The 16,664-nt window shown below is 44.6% G+C and overlaps 1 protein-coding gene across 1 annotated transcript in view; it reads left to right on the forward strand.

Annotated features, from left to right (window-relative positions):
* The window catches only part of PRPH2 (peripherin 2), a 29,585-nt gene extending 17,595 nt beyond the window's left edge, over nucleotides 1-11,990 (forward strand). Inside the window, exons 2-3 of the mRNA XM_083174602.1 lie at nucleotides 7,718-7,964; nucleotides 10,859-11,990. Coding sequence (XP_083030728.1) covers nucleotides 7,718-7,964; nucleotides 10,859-11,077 — 466 coding nt within the window. The 3' untranslated portion in view covers nucleotides 11,078-11,990. The remainder of the gene's footprint in view (nucleotides 1-7,717; nucleotides 7,965-10,858) is intronic.
* Nucleotides 11,991-16,664: the final 4,674 nt, after the last annotated feature.

Genomic DNA, 16,664 nt, shown 5'->3' on the forward strand with positions numbered 1-16,664 from the left:
TATCTTCAAATCATACTGTACATTGGTTGAAATCACTTCCATCAGCCTCTATCTCTCCAGAGACACTCTCTCAGAAGCTCCTTACCCGCACTTCCCAGTTTAACTCTAAAGGTGACATTTCATTCTGGTATAAAATACTGATTGACTCAATTAAGGTTACAAAATTAATTAATTGTTCAAAAGAAATGGAAATCAGATTTAGGTATAACGTTGTCTTCATCTCAGTGGAGAAAATGTTTTCTTTAATCATACTCTATGACTAGATGCCCCAATCATATCAAACTGATTTAAAGACTTTATCTAACTCCAGAGTGTATCCAAACTCTGCTGGAGACAATGTGGCAATTTTGGCCACATATATCATATATTGTGGTCTTGCCCGGAGATACTCCATTATTTGAAGGAAGGTTTTGCTTTAATTAATAAAGTGGTCATTATGAACATCTTCTCTGACCCTATTTTAGCATTACACCATAGTATGCATGATGCTATTCCCTATACAAACAGATACGTAGCTCAATTTGGCTCAGCAGTGGAAACAGCCTGCTCCCCCAAGAGTGCTGAATTCATTCAAAAAAACAACTTCCACCTAGTCATGGAAACCAAATTCATCTTATAATCCCATATGGCCACCTACTCCTTTGTTAGCTGTTCCCCATGGCATATATATGTGACTGAGGGTGAAGGGACTCAATACTTCCCAAATGTGTCCCGTAGTGACCTGCTTCAATTCCGTATAAATGAAACGCTATCTACTTAATTACTGAGATTATAACTCTTTCTCATATATCTTACTGATGCTTTTGATAATCGTTTTCATGGACAGATTTGTTATTTATATCATTTGTTTCTTTTGTTCATATAATTCAAATGTTACCCCATGCCACTACCCCCCCAGTCTTCTTTTATTACCCCCATAAAAAAAACTTTGTTTTCAATAAGAAGTATTAATGATATAAAAGAGAGGACATGGGGACTAGCAATAAGAAAAACTTCAATATCGCTGTCGAAAAATTATTCTGTAGCCACACACTGTTCGTTTCTGTCTGAGGAGGTGATGATGGTCTAGGTCAGAGGTTCTCAAACTGTGGGTCCTGACCCCAAAGTGGGTCCCGACTTGCTCAGCATGGGGTCACGACTCCATGTTGCTGACCATCAGGCTGATTACTTTTCTGGAAAATCTGTTGAATTGTCTGTTATTTTAGACTCCTCCAATCATTTTGTGCCTCCACAATGCTGCTGCGCCATGTATGTCCTGTCTGCTGACTACACATGCGATGTGATGAACTTCTGAAGTAACTTGCTGGGGTCCTGAAATTATTTTTATTGTCTGATGGGGTCCCAGAGCAAAATAGTTTGAGGTTCCCTGGTCTAGGTAATTAACTGCTTCTTACAGTGGGTGCCGGCATTGGCAAGTGCATACACACTAGCCGATGCCGGCAGCAAAAAACAACGGCATCGGGGGTGTTTGAACTGGTGCCTTGATGCATTCTGCCCTCGATAAAAATATTCTCCATTCTCTGTACATCCAAGACGATGGAGGACATAGTTAATGACATGAAAGAAGAACTTATCGTTAATGTTGTGCATACACACTAGGCCTGGGGTAGCCAACCCTAGTCCTCAAGAGCTACCAACAGTGCATGTTTTGCAGGTCTCCTCACAGAATCACAAGTGAGCTAATTAGCTCCATCTGTGGATCTTTTAAAATGTGTCAGTGATTAATGAGTGCAGCTGTGCAGCAGCAGGTTGTCTGGAAAATGTGAACTGTTGGTAGCTCTCGAGGGCTAGGGTTGGCTACCACTGCACTAGACGATATGCACAAGAATACTGTTATTGATATTATCATGCATCTCATTAACAATAATTGTCTAATGTGTACGCACTTTTAGACATCTGACTGTGACTCAGAAGCTGTTAACTGTCTGAACCATCAATTCAAGTGGCCACATTGTCACAGTACCGTGTAGTGTGTGGGCATTAACAATAATCTGTACTACACGGTAATGTGAATATGGCCGCTTGAACTGATGGTTCAGACAGTTAACCGATTCGGAGTCACAGACAGATGTAGGCCTATGTCTAAAGATTCGTACACATTAGACAATTATTGTTAATGATCTAACCATATTTCCTCCATTTTTTTTCTGTTTAGCTAATCCTTGTGACTGTAAAAATGCAAATACCCTGTTAGGTTTTAACAAAAAGCACTCAATGTGTAGCGTTGTCGATATTGGGAGCGTTCATTGTTTACCAAATTGGTTGGAAAATTTTGCGAGTGTGTAACCATTAAGGCTCAATCCCATTTTGGTTGCATGGTGGGGCTTTTTTAGATATAAATTTATTGTTGAATGGTCTCCTCTGTTTTTCTCTGGTTTACCTCCTGTATAACTCTAAATTATGCTTTAAATCTAATCACACTTAGGAGTATATTCACTAAAGGGTGAGTTTTTAGACATTATGTAGGAAATTTACTAATATGAATTCGTAAAAAATAGGTGTATTCGTAGGCAGAAATACACCTATTTTTTACACATTTGTATTTTCGGGATTTACTATCCCAAAAATACAGCAATTCGTATTCTTAAAGATAGGACATTCGTATTTGTATTTACAAATACGAATGTCTACACCATCGATAGGATACGACAGGAATCACCATTCAAAAGAATGGTGGTTCCTGATTTACTAAGCAGCCGTACTGATAATACGGCTGCTAATTGGTGTAAAACAGGCACGAAAATACGACAGGAAAATACACCTTGATTGTCCTGTCATATTTGGCTTTAGCCTGCACGGATCAGTCAGATCCGTGCAGGCTTCAGTGTAAAAAAATAGAAAAATTAAATAATTTAAAAAAAAAACAGCGTGGGGTCCCCCCCACAGCTGTAACCAGCACCAGGCTGAAAGAGCCGGGGCCGGTAATTAAATATCAGGGAACACGACAAATAGGGGTCCCCCGATTTTTAACAACCAGCCCCAGGCTCCAGGTCCGGGGCTGGTTCCCAAAATACGGGGGACAAAATGACTAGGGGTCCCCCGTATTTTAAGAACCAGCCCCAGGCCAAACCAGCCAGCAGGGTAATGCCACAGCTGGGGGGAGACTTTTTATACAAGTCCCCCCGGCCAAAGCATTAACCCTCTGACCAGTCAGTATGGCCAGGGGCCCTGGGGGAGTGGGGACCCCCCCCAATAAAGGGGTCACCCCCTCCAGGACTTACCTGACCAGGCTGAAGCCTGGTGCTGTCCCCGGTGGCCCTGTGCGGTGGCCACCGGGCTGATACTGGTGTAAAAAAATAGATAAATAAAGTATTGTTTTAAACTGTGGAACTATGAGTCCCAGCAAGCCTCCCCCGCAAGCTGGGACTTGGAGAACCACAAGTCCCAGCCTGCGGGGCATTAAAGGGCCCTCTGGCACTTGTAGTTCCACAGTAAAAAAAATAGTTAAATAAACACACACTGACAACACAGAAAAATAAAACTTTAATACATACATTACACACACATACTGATACTTACCTATCTTGAGCCCGTAGGTAGGTCCTGGGGTCCAGGGCTCCAGGGCTGTTGAGTCGGGGGTCCAGGGCTTCAGAGTCTGGGGCTCCAGGGCTTCAGAATCCGATGAAATCCATAGGGGGAACCTGTGGAAGGAAATCCTACTCACCAGGTCCTGTGGCGAAGATCCCGTCATCTTCTCTGTCTCCGCCGTAGACCACCGCATCAGCCGCCGGTACCCCGCTCACGGACTGAAAGGCGCAGAGATCTTTCATCTTCCGCGCCTCTCCACTGAATGATTCTATTGGCCGCCTAGCGGCCAATCAGGAGGAGACTTTCTTGGCTCCTGATTGGTAGGGGCCTAATTTAGCATCAGTCTTTGACTGCAGGGTACTTGTGAGTTATCCGGGCGTCCGATTTTTAAATCGGGTCGGATCGGGACATCGCATCGCATCGCATGCGACCATCGGATGCGATGCGATGCGATGCGATGCGATGACCCGATTTTTCCATAGGAATCAATGTTAAAATGGACTGAGTCCATTTTAACATGGAATTCAATGGGAAAAAGGGTCCTTTTCATACCCCTACTATCCAAGTGGGCATGGAGTTGGATATAAACCTGTGGCGAGCGTAGCGAGCCACCGAGCCCGAAGCGTGGCGAGCGTAGCGAGCCCCGCGAGGGGACACAGAATACCGTCCCCTCGCGGGGCTCGCTTCGCTCGCCACGCTTCGGGCTCGGTGGCTCGCTACGCTCGCCACAGGTTTATATCCAACTCCATGCCCACTTGGATAGTAGGGGTATGAAAAGGACCCCTTTTTCCATAGGAATCATTTTAACATTGATTCCTATGGAAAAATCGGGTCATCGCATCCGATGGTCGCATGCGATGCGATGCGATGCGATGCGATATCGCATCGCATCGCATCTGATTGTATGCCTTAACTTAAGGCATACAATCAAAAAATCGGACGCCCGGATAACTCACAAGTACCGACTGCAGTCCCCTGCATGCTGGGGGCCGTCAAGCACAGGGCAAGGCTACCCAGCATGTGAAGTCCTCCCCGCAATTGCAGTTTAATTGCAATTATATTGCAAAAATGCAATACAATATTATTATTTTACATCTATAATTTTTATTGAGCATATCGTTTTTCAAATAGGTGGAAGGAATACAGAAAAAGGGGGGTGGGGGGTGTCAGTCACATCATAGTCAAACAGTACATTTCAAAACCGACACAGAAATAAAATTGTACAGGTAAGAAATCAGAGTTGTACATAACAGAAAAAACTATGCACTCAACTTCATGTAATGGTAATGGGTCAGAAAGGGAGGGTTGAACAATATAATGTGCTCCTTCTCCCTCTTAGGGAGAGGAGAATTATTTATTTATTATTTATATAGCGCACACATATTCCGCAGCGTTTTACAGAGAATATTTGAACATTCACATCAGTCCCTGCCCCAGTGGAGCTTATAATTTATATTCCCTACCACATGTACACACACAAACACAGACATTCTAACCAACCTACCAGTATATTTTTGGGCTGAGGACAAATATGGCGTATATACTCTGTTTCCATTATGAAATGGAAATGGACCTTATGAATAACTTCCTTAAGAGGATGTAACAAAGTTATACCATGGCATCCATCAAGCGAGAGGAGAATGGGCTGAGGACGTGCAATATAATTTCTAGGGTAGCATCCTGCCTGCACAACCTGGCTGCGAAGGCTGGCGCAGAGCCACCATGTTTTGGTCTGTAGACAGGAGAGACATAGATCGAATAGACAGTGAAACACAGTGTTAGATGAATGTTGGCTGGGTTTGGGGAAGAAGTGGGTCTTTATTGTAGTTTTACTTATATCTTTTATAACATTGTACTTTTTATCTGGAGTTTCACATTAAAACTGTATTATTTATGTATCTCATGCTCTCCATTACTACTGCTATTTAACCTTTCCCTATTTCCCTCATTTTACACCATGTCCCTCTTTCTTATGACTTACATTCTCACTCAGTGGCTAGATGATACTCTTTCTACAGTACTACCCTTTCCCACTCCCCCCCAATAAACTCCACCTCCTCTTCAATTCTCCCCTCCTCTGTCTCCCCTTCACCCCTTTGGCATTCCCGACATCTCCCATTACTCAATTTTATATAACTTCCCTTCCATGGGGTTACACTCTTGATGGATGTCCCCATAAAAACGCTGTTCAGTTATTTATTGTTTTTGTCATACTGTTTACTGTTTGTGTACTTTGCTAGGCATTGTAGACCTCTCGTGGCACCATACAAATAAAGGATTATTATTATTAATAATAATATATTAAAACTAAGATTCAATCTTTATCATAAAGTTTTCATCCCAGAAAATAATGGCATAATGATTAGCAGGCTGTCCCACAGAACTCTGCTCTTTGGTTTAAATAAGGGACACTACTGTGTGTCGTAAAGTGCATAAGAGGCATTACTATGTGGCACAACATTAATAGGTACTGTACAAATGTATAGTTTGTAGGGGGTGGGGGGTGCTGAAAACCTTAGTACTGACCCTGGCTCCCCCTAATGGGGGTGGGGGGGTGGGGGGAGGAGTTGGAGTCAGGGGAAATTATTCCACCACCTCTTCAGGACCACATTAAGCCCATATGTGTTTGCTACATAAATCAATCATACCTCCCAACCACAGTTACACTTTTTGGGCACTGTCCTGCCATTTCACTTTTGGGCCATAGTGCCCCTGGGTGGTGGGGGGGTTAGGAGGCCCCCACTCACCTTCTGCTCTGGACAGAGGAGCTTTTGCATAAACATCCATTCGCAGCCTATGGGATGACATGCACATCATTCGATGGTCGCCGACACTGGGAATTCCCATGGCCGCATCTCCCGGCCCACCTCCCCACTCCCCCACCCGTAGTCTTGTGTATGAGTGCCCGGCAAACAATCTGTTCAAAAACATTTTGCACCTGTTCGAATTCACACGGGTGTGCATGGACCAGAATAAGGTCCCTTGAACGATTATCACCCTACAGAGCGATTATCGGCAGACTGCGCATGTGCTGTCATATTAATGCACCAAGGTGCCGCTGCAAACTTGCTCACATTGAGGATATCATAGAAAACTGATTGACAGGAAGTGACCTTCTGAAGATGTTAGGGAGTTATTCAGACCTGATCTCTTTGCTAATTTGCAGAGCCCTGCAATGAAATAGCTGCTGTCCCGCTAAAGTGAAATCCCGCCCTGTGAAAGGCTGCGAAAGGGTTAGTAAAATCACGCCGATTGGCAAATAGCGTGAAATCCATTCGCAACTTACTCACCATTGAATGATTTTCAAGTGTGTGCAGTCTGTGCGTAACCCAGAACCTACTTAGTTGGGGTGATAGAAACAGGCTGATTATGTCCGGAGCTAACGTCACCTAGCCTCTTTGAAAATGCGTGGGCACGACTGAGTATTCCATGACACTCCAAGAAAACAGCTGATTACCACCCGCCAGCTTCCTGCCAATCAACTTGCAAGTGGCCAGCAATCAAAAAAGGTTGCCTCACACATGCGCGCTACTCTCTGCATGCATGTGCAGTCAAACAATGATCGTCCATCCTGCAAAATCGCAGGATCAGGTCTAAATAACCCCCATTATCAACATGGTGTGAACGAAGAATAGTTGAAAAAATGCAGAAGTGCTATGGTCATTTTCGTGGGGTAAGCTGTCAACTGTGAGCTCATACAAGCTAAAACATGGTGTCTGCCTAGCCATAGACCTACCCTTAGACTCAATGTTCCCCATATTTGTGTATAGGCTGTGAATGTGTACACAGCTGCAATGGCCCTAGTAGGAGTCTCTTTTCATTCTTGGTCAGTGGCTTAACTTGCTCACATTAGCAGCTCTGTGGCCTAGAAAACCACAAGTGCATTTGTGTACAAACATGAATTAGGCTGTAGAGAGAAAGTAATGTGTAATAACGGAGTATAACATGTCTATATACAGGTTGGGCTTAGCTATTGTGCTGCCTTCGTAGATGTATGACACACAGACAATGTATTGTAATCCTGATCAGAGTCTCCTAACATATAGAAGTATTGGAAAAGGATGTTCTAACAGCACTTTTGCTAAACCTCACTACAGACATTATACATACAGTATACACATATAGGACAACGCTGTATTTGACACACTGTGTTACTCATATCATCATCCTCTTTGTGTTTTCAATGTAGCCGGATTAAAAGTAACGTGGACGGCAAATACTTGATGGATGGCGTCCCATTCAGCTGCTGTAACCCCAGCTCTCCCCGGCCATGCATCCAGCTCCAGGTCACCAATAACTCAGCTCACTACAGCTATGAACATCAGACAGAAGAGCTGAACTTGTGGAACCGGGGCTGTAAGGAAGCCTTGCTCAACTATTACACCAGCATGATGAGTTCCATGGGGGCCCTGGTGCTTCTTGTCTGGATAATGGAGGTAACAAAAGATGCAGTGTTGTTAATTCCCTCACATTCCAGGCACAAGCAAATGGTTTGATGATGTGTGTCTAGCGATGATAGTGTTAAGTAATGTCAAATTGGTTAATACTATGGTGGAGATAAATTCAACCTTATAAAAGTTGGAATAGTTGCCCGTTTCAACCAATCACATCCTACATATTATTTTTTTTTAGAACTGTAATGGGCAACAGGCAGAGGACATTTAAGAGTGGAGGGGGTCCTCCTCACCAGCGGTGCAGTCGACTCTGGCATTGTGACAAAGACTACTGCAGCTGTCCAGGTTTCTGGGGAAATGGGTCCCGCTCCTTGATTCTGGGGGAACATTTCTACTGGGCATGCACAAGTTACCAGGAAAATGGCCAGGCGTCTATTTATCTGAATGTTTCTTCATCCAGCAGCGGGCCAACAGAGCTGTAAATATAAGTACAGTATATGGGTGCGATGCATGGGCCGTTTGTGCACCACACACCTTGCACACATTATATATAAGTCAGTGGCTGCAGTTCTCCAAGTTTTCAGTAGCAGCTTCTACTTTCTTGTCATGTTTGTTATAACTTTTTATGCTTAAGTATGTTTGAAGCTGTTATGTTATTACATATAGGTGTATCTGGTTGTCTATCACTGTTATAGGATGTATTTCACAAATTCCACATCTCCACTTAGATGTGTTGATACGGGCGGGATGCTATATAGCAGAAATGCGGTAAAAACCCCGTTTTCGGGGTTTCTACCGCATTTCTATATGCTATATGCCCCCTCCGCAGTGTCAGCGCTGCGGAGGGAATCGCCAGCTAAAGCTGGCGAATCCCTGCAGAAGCCTATGGGCTTCTTACCGCAGCGCTGTTTGAGGGATCCGTCACGGATCCCTCCCAGCGTGCCCTGCGGCCGGCGCCGGGGTCTGCGCATGCGCAGATGGACTCCCGGGTCACAGACCCGGAAGTCCAGCGCCGGCACCGCATCGCAAGGGACAGCGCTTACCGCAAGAGCTGTCCCTTGCATGAATAACGGCATATGTTATAGCATATGCCGTTATTAATAATGCGGTAGCCGGCGAAGGGGGCCGCGGATGTTACAACATCCCGCCCTTAGAGTTTTGGTAGTAGAAAAAACGTTAATTTTAGGAAAAATCACTGGGACTTGGTCACAACGCTGGGGCAGTCATCGATGGTCACCATCAATTATCACCATGGGTGATTAACCTTGATAGACTAATAGTGTGTACACATGGTAAGATTTGGCTTCCGATGTTCCCGATATAGGGAACATCGGAAGCCAAATCGCATGCTTTTTTAGGGCTTGCGAGCCCGATGTGCGCTCCCGTGTGAGTGCATATCGGCAGCCAGATAGAGAGGGCAGGCAAGACTATATAGTGCAGATCTGCACTATATAGTCTAAATTGTGCCCCTCTAGCATGCCGTGAGGTGCGAGTCCAAATGCGATCTGAATGCATCGGGACTCGCATCTCACGGCAGGATCTGCCGTGTATACACACCATAAAACTTCACAGGTAAACCATCGATGGTTTCAACCACCAATAGTCATACCTGCAATATGGATTAGTAAGTTGCCAGCCAATCAGAGCCAGGGGGTGAGGTTTCACGGGTCCATGGGGTAGGCACATAAGGATCTGTACCCGCCATTAAGTAAGGAGGGAAGTGGGCGGGAAAACCAACCACTGTATTGTCTCTACAATTGATGGTGGAGAACCATTTGTTGCCTGCTATTGATGGCAAACCTATTTGATAACAACCACCAACCATCGATGATGATCCCTACTAGCAATTGCTCTGAGAACTGGGCCCAGAGGACTATGTAAGCAACTGCAAGTTTAAAGTAGCTTAATTAGTATGTGACCTTTTGAAGCGTTATATACTTCATCCAGCATCGAAAACCGGGTCTTCAGAGGAAGGTTTGTCAAAGTGTCTTAGTATGCATCAGTGGGTGTGAGGGACCCCTGGTGCGAATGACCCTCCCATTTACCCACCAATCCAACCTTGGTAGCTACCGGGGTCAGCCCCGGAAAGATGCAGGTAAAGATGCAGTTTAAATGAGTGACCCATCATGGAGAGCCAGCTCACTGGTGCTCGGAGAGAATGTGATATCCAAGTGCCGGCAGAGGGAAGACCACCCACTAAACTGGGTTCAGCCTGTGTTGTGAATGGAGTTTCAAGATGGTGTGACGTGGGTTCCGTTGCCTTGGTCAGATCCAAGTTTTAGGTGGAAAAGGGGTATTACTCAGGGTCTTCAAAGTAGTGGTTTAATAAACAGACATCATCACTAAATAATAATAATGTTATTTGATGTTAAACAATAATACAGGTATAGTCGGCAGCTTTCTGGTTGCCTCACAGTATTGCTCGCATATATCCTTAATTGAATGTTTGACTTGCAACCACTCCTAGGATGGCCCTAGTACTAAACCTTTTCCATTTTCATACATCGCCTTCTTTGGAATAATGGTGAAATTGAAAAAAAAAAAAAAAAAACATTTACTAGTCATTTTCTAACCTTTCTATACCAAATAATCAAATTTATAAAAATAAGTGAGTCCCTTAATGTGAATTGATTAATCAAACTGCTAGGGTTAATTGCAAAACGAAACTTTCTTTAAGCTAATAACCCAGTAGAACATTATATACAAGACAGTGAAGCTGGTATCATATTTCAGAGTTAGGAACCAAGAAATGAGTTTAATCAATATAGTTGCATTAGACCGAAAGAGAAAGGAGGTACAAGAGCGTTTGGGTGAACATACCTGTGTATCATGAGAATTATGGATGGAAGGAGGATGCAGTTGACTTGTAATATTGGTATTTGTTCCTACACCAGTACCTTTCAGTGTTTCAATGTGTTGTGAAATATTTCCTACAGATGACTGTGACGATTGGGCTGCGGTACTTGCACACGTGTCTGGAAAGCATTGAAAACCCTGAGGATCCCGAATGCGTTAGTCAGGGCTGGCTGCTACAAAAGAGCCTGAAGGAGACGGTCGCCTCTTTCTGGGACGTAGTGAAAAATCTAACTAAGATGAACAAGGTAGACAGTGCTGATGGCGAAAACAAGGACCCAACGGTCACCACGGTCAGCTGAATATCAGGACTACAGTGGACTTTATTACCAAGTCATCTTTGCAAATCTGAAGATCTTTTTTTGCAACAAAAAAAGATGAGCAAACAAATATTCCCATTGTCGAGAGTGTATGCCGCATTTTCTATACTTCCATGACCATTACACTACATACACTCACATTAGAGACTTGCCACCAAACATATGTAACAATAATGTATCTGCATTTTAATATCCTCAATTATGTGTATATACAAGGCAGAAATCCTTATTGACAGCAATCTTCACATTTTATTTCTAAAAATGGTTTGGTCTAGTACGAACTGAACCTCAATGCTTTCAATTGATATGCAGACAAGGTGGTAATATGTAATTTAATACTAATACACTTTTATACCAATCACAAAGGAAGGCTGCATTGACTTTCTTATACAGTATATGATGTATTTACCTAAAGCTATAGAATGGGCTGACCTAGAATGAGGTGTTTCTGCCGATATTAACGAAGGCTTTCAGCTCTGTTTGATAGAAGTGGTAGCCATTTGTCTACAGTAGAACTGGTTAATTTCAATTCATTCCAATTCACCTAAAAATCAGGCTGCAGTTGAGCAATGTACTAAGTAGAGGCACTGGCATTTAAGCTGAACCAAGTTGGTTTGTATTTACTATTTATTAGCAACTTATCTTACATCCACCAATAAAAGCTATATTCAGCTGTGTGTAATCTACTAAACTTCATGCAACACTGCAAACCAGATGGGAGCTGCCCAAATATGATTGTTCCCATTATCAAAGATATATTGAGCAATAGGGGAAGAACAAATAAAAGGTTTAATTTGGGTGTGTTGTAACTTTCTGGCTGTGTTACATGGTTTATCTGCATTAATATCGATTACAGTACAAGGTGAACTTTTTCCAATGATGGAATAATACAGTAATAGAGAACACATCATGAATGTAGATAGAAAAAAAACCCCACTAAAGATCAGTGACAAATAGAACTGGATGCAACTCAACATAACTTGTCATGTATTTGTATTGTACTCCTCCTAGTGGTTGCTGCATTGAACTGCAACAAAAAAGGATCAGTCAAATGAATATCCTTCCCTTAAATTTGCTGTCCAAGAGTTTCAATTTGGCCTTGATATGATTTGGAGATTGAGTGCAACGACTGCAAACTAGATTCAGGGGTGAATGTTATATTCTGCAGGCAAAATTGAGTTTCCAGTGAGGCCCACTGTTTTAATAGGCTAATCAAAAGGCAAAACAGAGTTAGTTTTGAATTTTAAATGATTGCTGCTTTAAAACATCAGGCAGACTCACAAGAAGCCTGCAAGTCACAGGCTTACATTTACCTCTCAGCATTATTTTCTATGAACAAAAGAACATAATATACTACGTGGTCCAGTCTAGATCCGTCGCAACAGTGCAGTTTCAAAAATATATATATATTTATTGCAAATATGAGACGGAACAAATAAATCACTGTAGAGATTGGTTATTGCACACATTATTGTATTCAGAGAGAAGTCTTCGTCCACTTTGCAGCTCTCCAGCTTCCTCAAATTAGTTTTCCAGGTTACCTACTATAGAATTTGGCTGAGGACCCAGGTTCAAGAAACAGTTCCGGAATAAGCAACACTGACAGTCTAGATTAGATTGTCTTGTTATGATTACAACATAGTAGAGCTAAACGTAATAGCCTGTGCGATGCAACCTGGTTTTGCCTTTTAAATGATTGCCCCTTTAGAACAGTTGTCCAGACTCGCCACTGCATGCAACGCTCAGGCAATTACATGTACCCCATAGTTTCTGCCACTTACAGTATATATATATATATATATATAGCATAGTCCCAAAGTAACGGAAAAGTGGGTTAGACAAGAACACTGCTGTACAGTCATCTACATTAGTACAATAAAATGACACTTCCTATAAAGTACATTAGTCCCTGATATCGGTCCTGGGGAGGAACTGAAAGATGCCGATTGAGGCACATAGGGCCTCATTTGGAGGTGAGTTGAACCACAAGAGCGATATCCATTGAAAGTTTTATAGGGAAGAAGTGGTGAGACGGAGATTACTTGTCGTTTAAAGAAACCATGTTGTGAATATAGGGCCTAGATTGAAGGTCAGTATTCATCTTGGTCTCCATACTACAGGATGTATCAAGGAAAGAAATAGTGAGAGACTGTATGAGAGAACAACATTCACATTGGATAAAGAAACCTTGATGGGCACATAGGGCCCCATTTGGAGGTCAGTATTTACCGATGTGACAGTTCACCCCAGTGAACTAGTTTCTGCAGTTCAGGAAGTTGTTGAGGAAGAAGCCTTATCCGGTTGTTGAAAAGAAACCATTATGTGCACATAGGGCACCTTGCACCAGGTCAGTGTGGCGAAGTTAAGTGCTGAAAGCAAAGAATTCTATTGGTTCTTCGAATCTGGACCATCACGGACCATACGGTGGCTCCATAAGGACAGCGCTATTGTGTTTGCTTAAAGTTTTATTGTAGAGCCCTGAAAGATTGTTACTGTGAACTTAAAGCTACTGTGATCATGAATATTGGTTCAGTCCAACAGGCAACTACCTCACATGTGATGGCGTATAATGTATGGCAGGCATGTCCAAACTATGGCCCTCCAGCTGTTATAAAACTATACATCCCAGTATGAATTGCAATAGTTTTAGCATACCCTAATAGCAAAACTGTGGCCAGGCATGATGGGACTCGTAGTTTCACAACAACTGGAGGGCCATAGTTTGGACATGCCTGAACTATGGGGTCTCTCAGACAGTGGTGATGCCGCTATAGGCAAGACATTAATCAGCAAATACATACTTGGCTTAGCATAGCTGCTTCCACAACATTATAAATATACGTTTTGGTAATGTGAACATGCTCTGGATTCTGTTTTTCTGAGTTTATTTATTAACAGTTCAAGCAGGAAGAATTTGATTAACCTGATATTGAAAAAATATGAGAATTCTGGAATGTTTAGTATTTCAATTTTCACAATTTATAAAGAACATTTAAAAACTTATGTAATATCTGGGCTCCCGTTTTTCTTACGAGACCGTGTCCGCTCGCCACGATTCGGGCACGGTGGCTCGCTGCGCTCGTCACACTATATAAAATCAACTTCATGCGTAGTTGGATAGTAGGGGTATGAAAAAATGAGATTTATGTCTTACCTGGTAAATCTCTTTCTTCGAGGACATCAGGGGCCACAGCGTTACAGTGGGTAGTAAGGAGATGGGAGAGCACCAGCACCCTAGAGGTTAAACTTGAACTGCCTCCCAGGCAGCCGGGCTCCTCCCCTCCTCTACCCCGCCTCCAGGCCAGGAAGCTCAGTTTTTTTAACAAGCCAAGGCAGGAGACAAGATAGAAGGAAGAGAAGCACCGCACAGAAACACATTCTGAACATGTTAGTACCCTCAACCGAGGGATAATATAACATAATCATAACTTAACCATAACGGAAGTAAAGCAGGCGCGGCAGGGAGGGATCCCTGTGGCCCCTGATGTCCTCGAAGAAAGAGATTTACCAGGTAAGACATAAATCTCATTTTCTCCTTCGGGAGACATCAGGGGCCACAGCGTTACAGTGGGACGTCCTAAAGCAGCCACCTATGGGTGGGGACGCGCCTGTGCCGCAGCCAACACACTCTGGCCAAAGGCAGAGTCCTGGGAGGCAAACGTGTCAAAAGCGTAAAAACGCAAGACAGTAATGGCAGACGACCAAGTCGCCGCCCTGCAAATTTGCTCAACTTTAGCACCGCCTCTTACAGCCCAGGACACCTCCACAGACCTAACGGAATGTGCCTGAATCCCTGCCGGAACCGGGAGGGAGGTGTCCAAATATGCCTGCCAGAGCGACTCCAGCGGGCAGTAGTTTGCGTAGAGGCGGGCCACCCTCTCATCTGAACACCATATAGTACAAAGAGAGAGAGAGAGTCTGACTAGTGCAACAGCCTAGAACGGTGCACATTCCTGGTTGACCTGAAAGCCGGACACCACCTAAGGTAGGTGAGAAGGGACGGTAGGAAAAACCGCCCGGTTATAACCAAGAACCAAGGACTTACAGGACAGAGCTGACAGGTCAGAGACTCCCCTGGCCAAAGCTATCGCCAACAAGGAAACGATCTTCCAGGCGAGTCAACACAGGTCCACCAACCGCAAGGGCACAAAAGGTGGGCCCTGAAGAAGTCAACTGGGGTAACTAAGGGAGGCTGGATATGCAAGACATCCTGCAGGAATGTACAGACATCCGTCGACAGGGCCACCCGTCGACAGAACAAGATGTGCAAGGCTGAAATCCGAACCTTTAAAGATGATCAACGCAACCCAGCCTTCAGACCCTTCTGCAAGAAGGACAGAACCCTAGCCAGGTAGTAAGTCCCGGAATCTGAAGCGTAAAGTTCGCAGCAGGAAAAGTAAGCCCTCCATATGCGATGGTACACCCCATCTAGGGAGGTTTCCTCGCCCTGAGCATGGTGGAGTGAAACCCGCTGGGTCTTACCCGGGAGGTCTCAACAGCCACCCCGTCAAAGCCAAGTGCCTCAAAGCCGAAAGAGAGAGGCGGACCATGAGAGCATGCCTGTGTCCAGGGGTAAGCGAATAGGAGGGGCTACTGACTGAAAACCAGATCCGTCTGGGCCAAGGTGGAGCAACCAGAATCAACGTGCCGCCCTCCGGCTTCAGCTTGCGAGACATTCACAAAAGGAGGAAAGTGGTGTAAAGGCGCCATCAGTGTGGACGGCCACGGAGCGGACAGGGCGTCTACCAGGCAAGCCCCCCCCTCCGGGTCGCAAGACCAGGACCCGCACAGTGGTGGTTTGAGGGTATGGCGAGAGGCTGTCAAGGCCACCTCGGTTGGGCCCCACCGTTGTACCAGCATCTGAAACATCACTCTAAGGAGGGTCAAGTCGTCGGCATCACAGGTCTGACGGCCGAGGAAGACCGCCACCCAATTCTAGACTACCAGGATAAAAATTTCTGAAAAAGCAGGGATCATCTCTGAAAGATGCCGGATGCTTCTGTCATAGTGGGCTGACAACTAGTGCCACCCTGGTGGTTAACATATGCCACCCTTGTCGCAATGTCCGACTGGACTTGCACCGGCCAACCCCTAAGTTAGGGTTCTGCCAAGCGGACTGCCCGGAAGATTGTCTTTAGTTCGAGGACGATGATGGAGGGCTGGGCCACTAGAGTGGTCCAGATACCCTGGAACGACCTTTGAGAAGTGACCACCCCCCAAACACGGGAGGCTAGCATGCATGGCTCCAGTAGCGAGGTCCCGTCCAGAAGCCCCCAGGAAAGTTCTGGGCATGGATATTGTGGGAGGAAACCGGAGTACCAGGAGTAAACCCATGCAAGTCTAGGGAGAATATACAAACTCCGCACAATTAGGGCCATGGTGGGAATCGAACCCATGACCTCAGCGCAGTGAAGCAGTAATGTTAACCACTACACTATCCGTGCTGCTCCTTGGACAGTATTGTAGAGGGTTGGCATGGAACTGAGCCTATTCTGCCAATTCGAAGGCCGATCCACCAACCCCAGGGACCCCACGCAGGCATGCACAGACACCTGCCAGGGGGACAAGA

This window comes from Crinia signifera, chromosome 3, assembly GCF_055691185.1.
Source record: "Crinia signifera chromosome 3, ASM5569118v1, whole genome shotgun sequence".
NCBI lineage: Eukaryota > Metazoa > Chordata > Amphibia > Anura > Myobatrachidae > Crinia > Crinia signifera.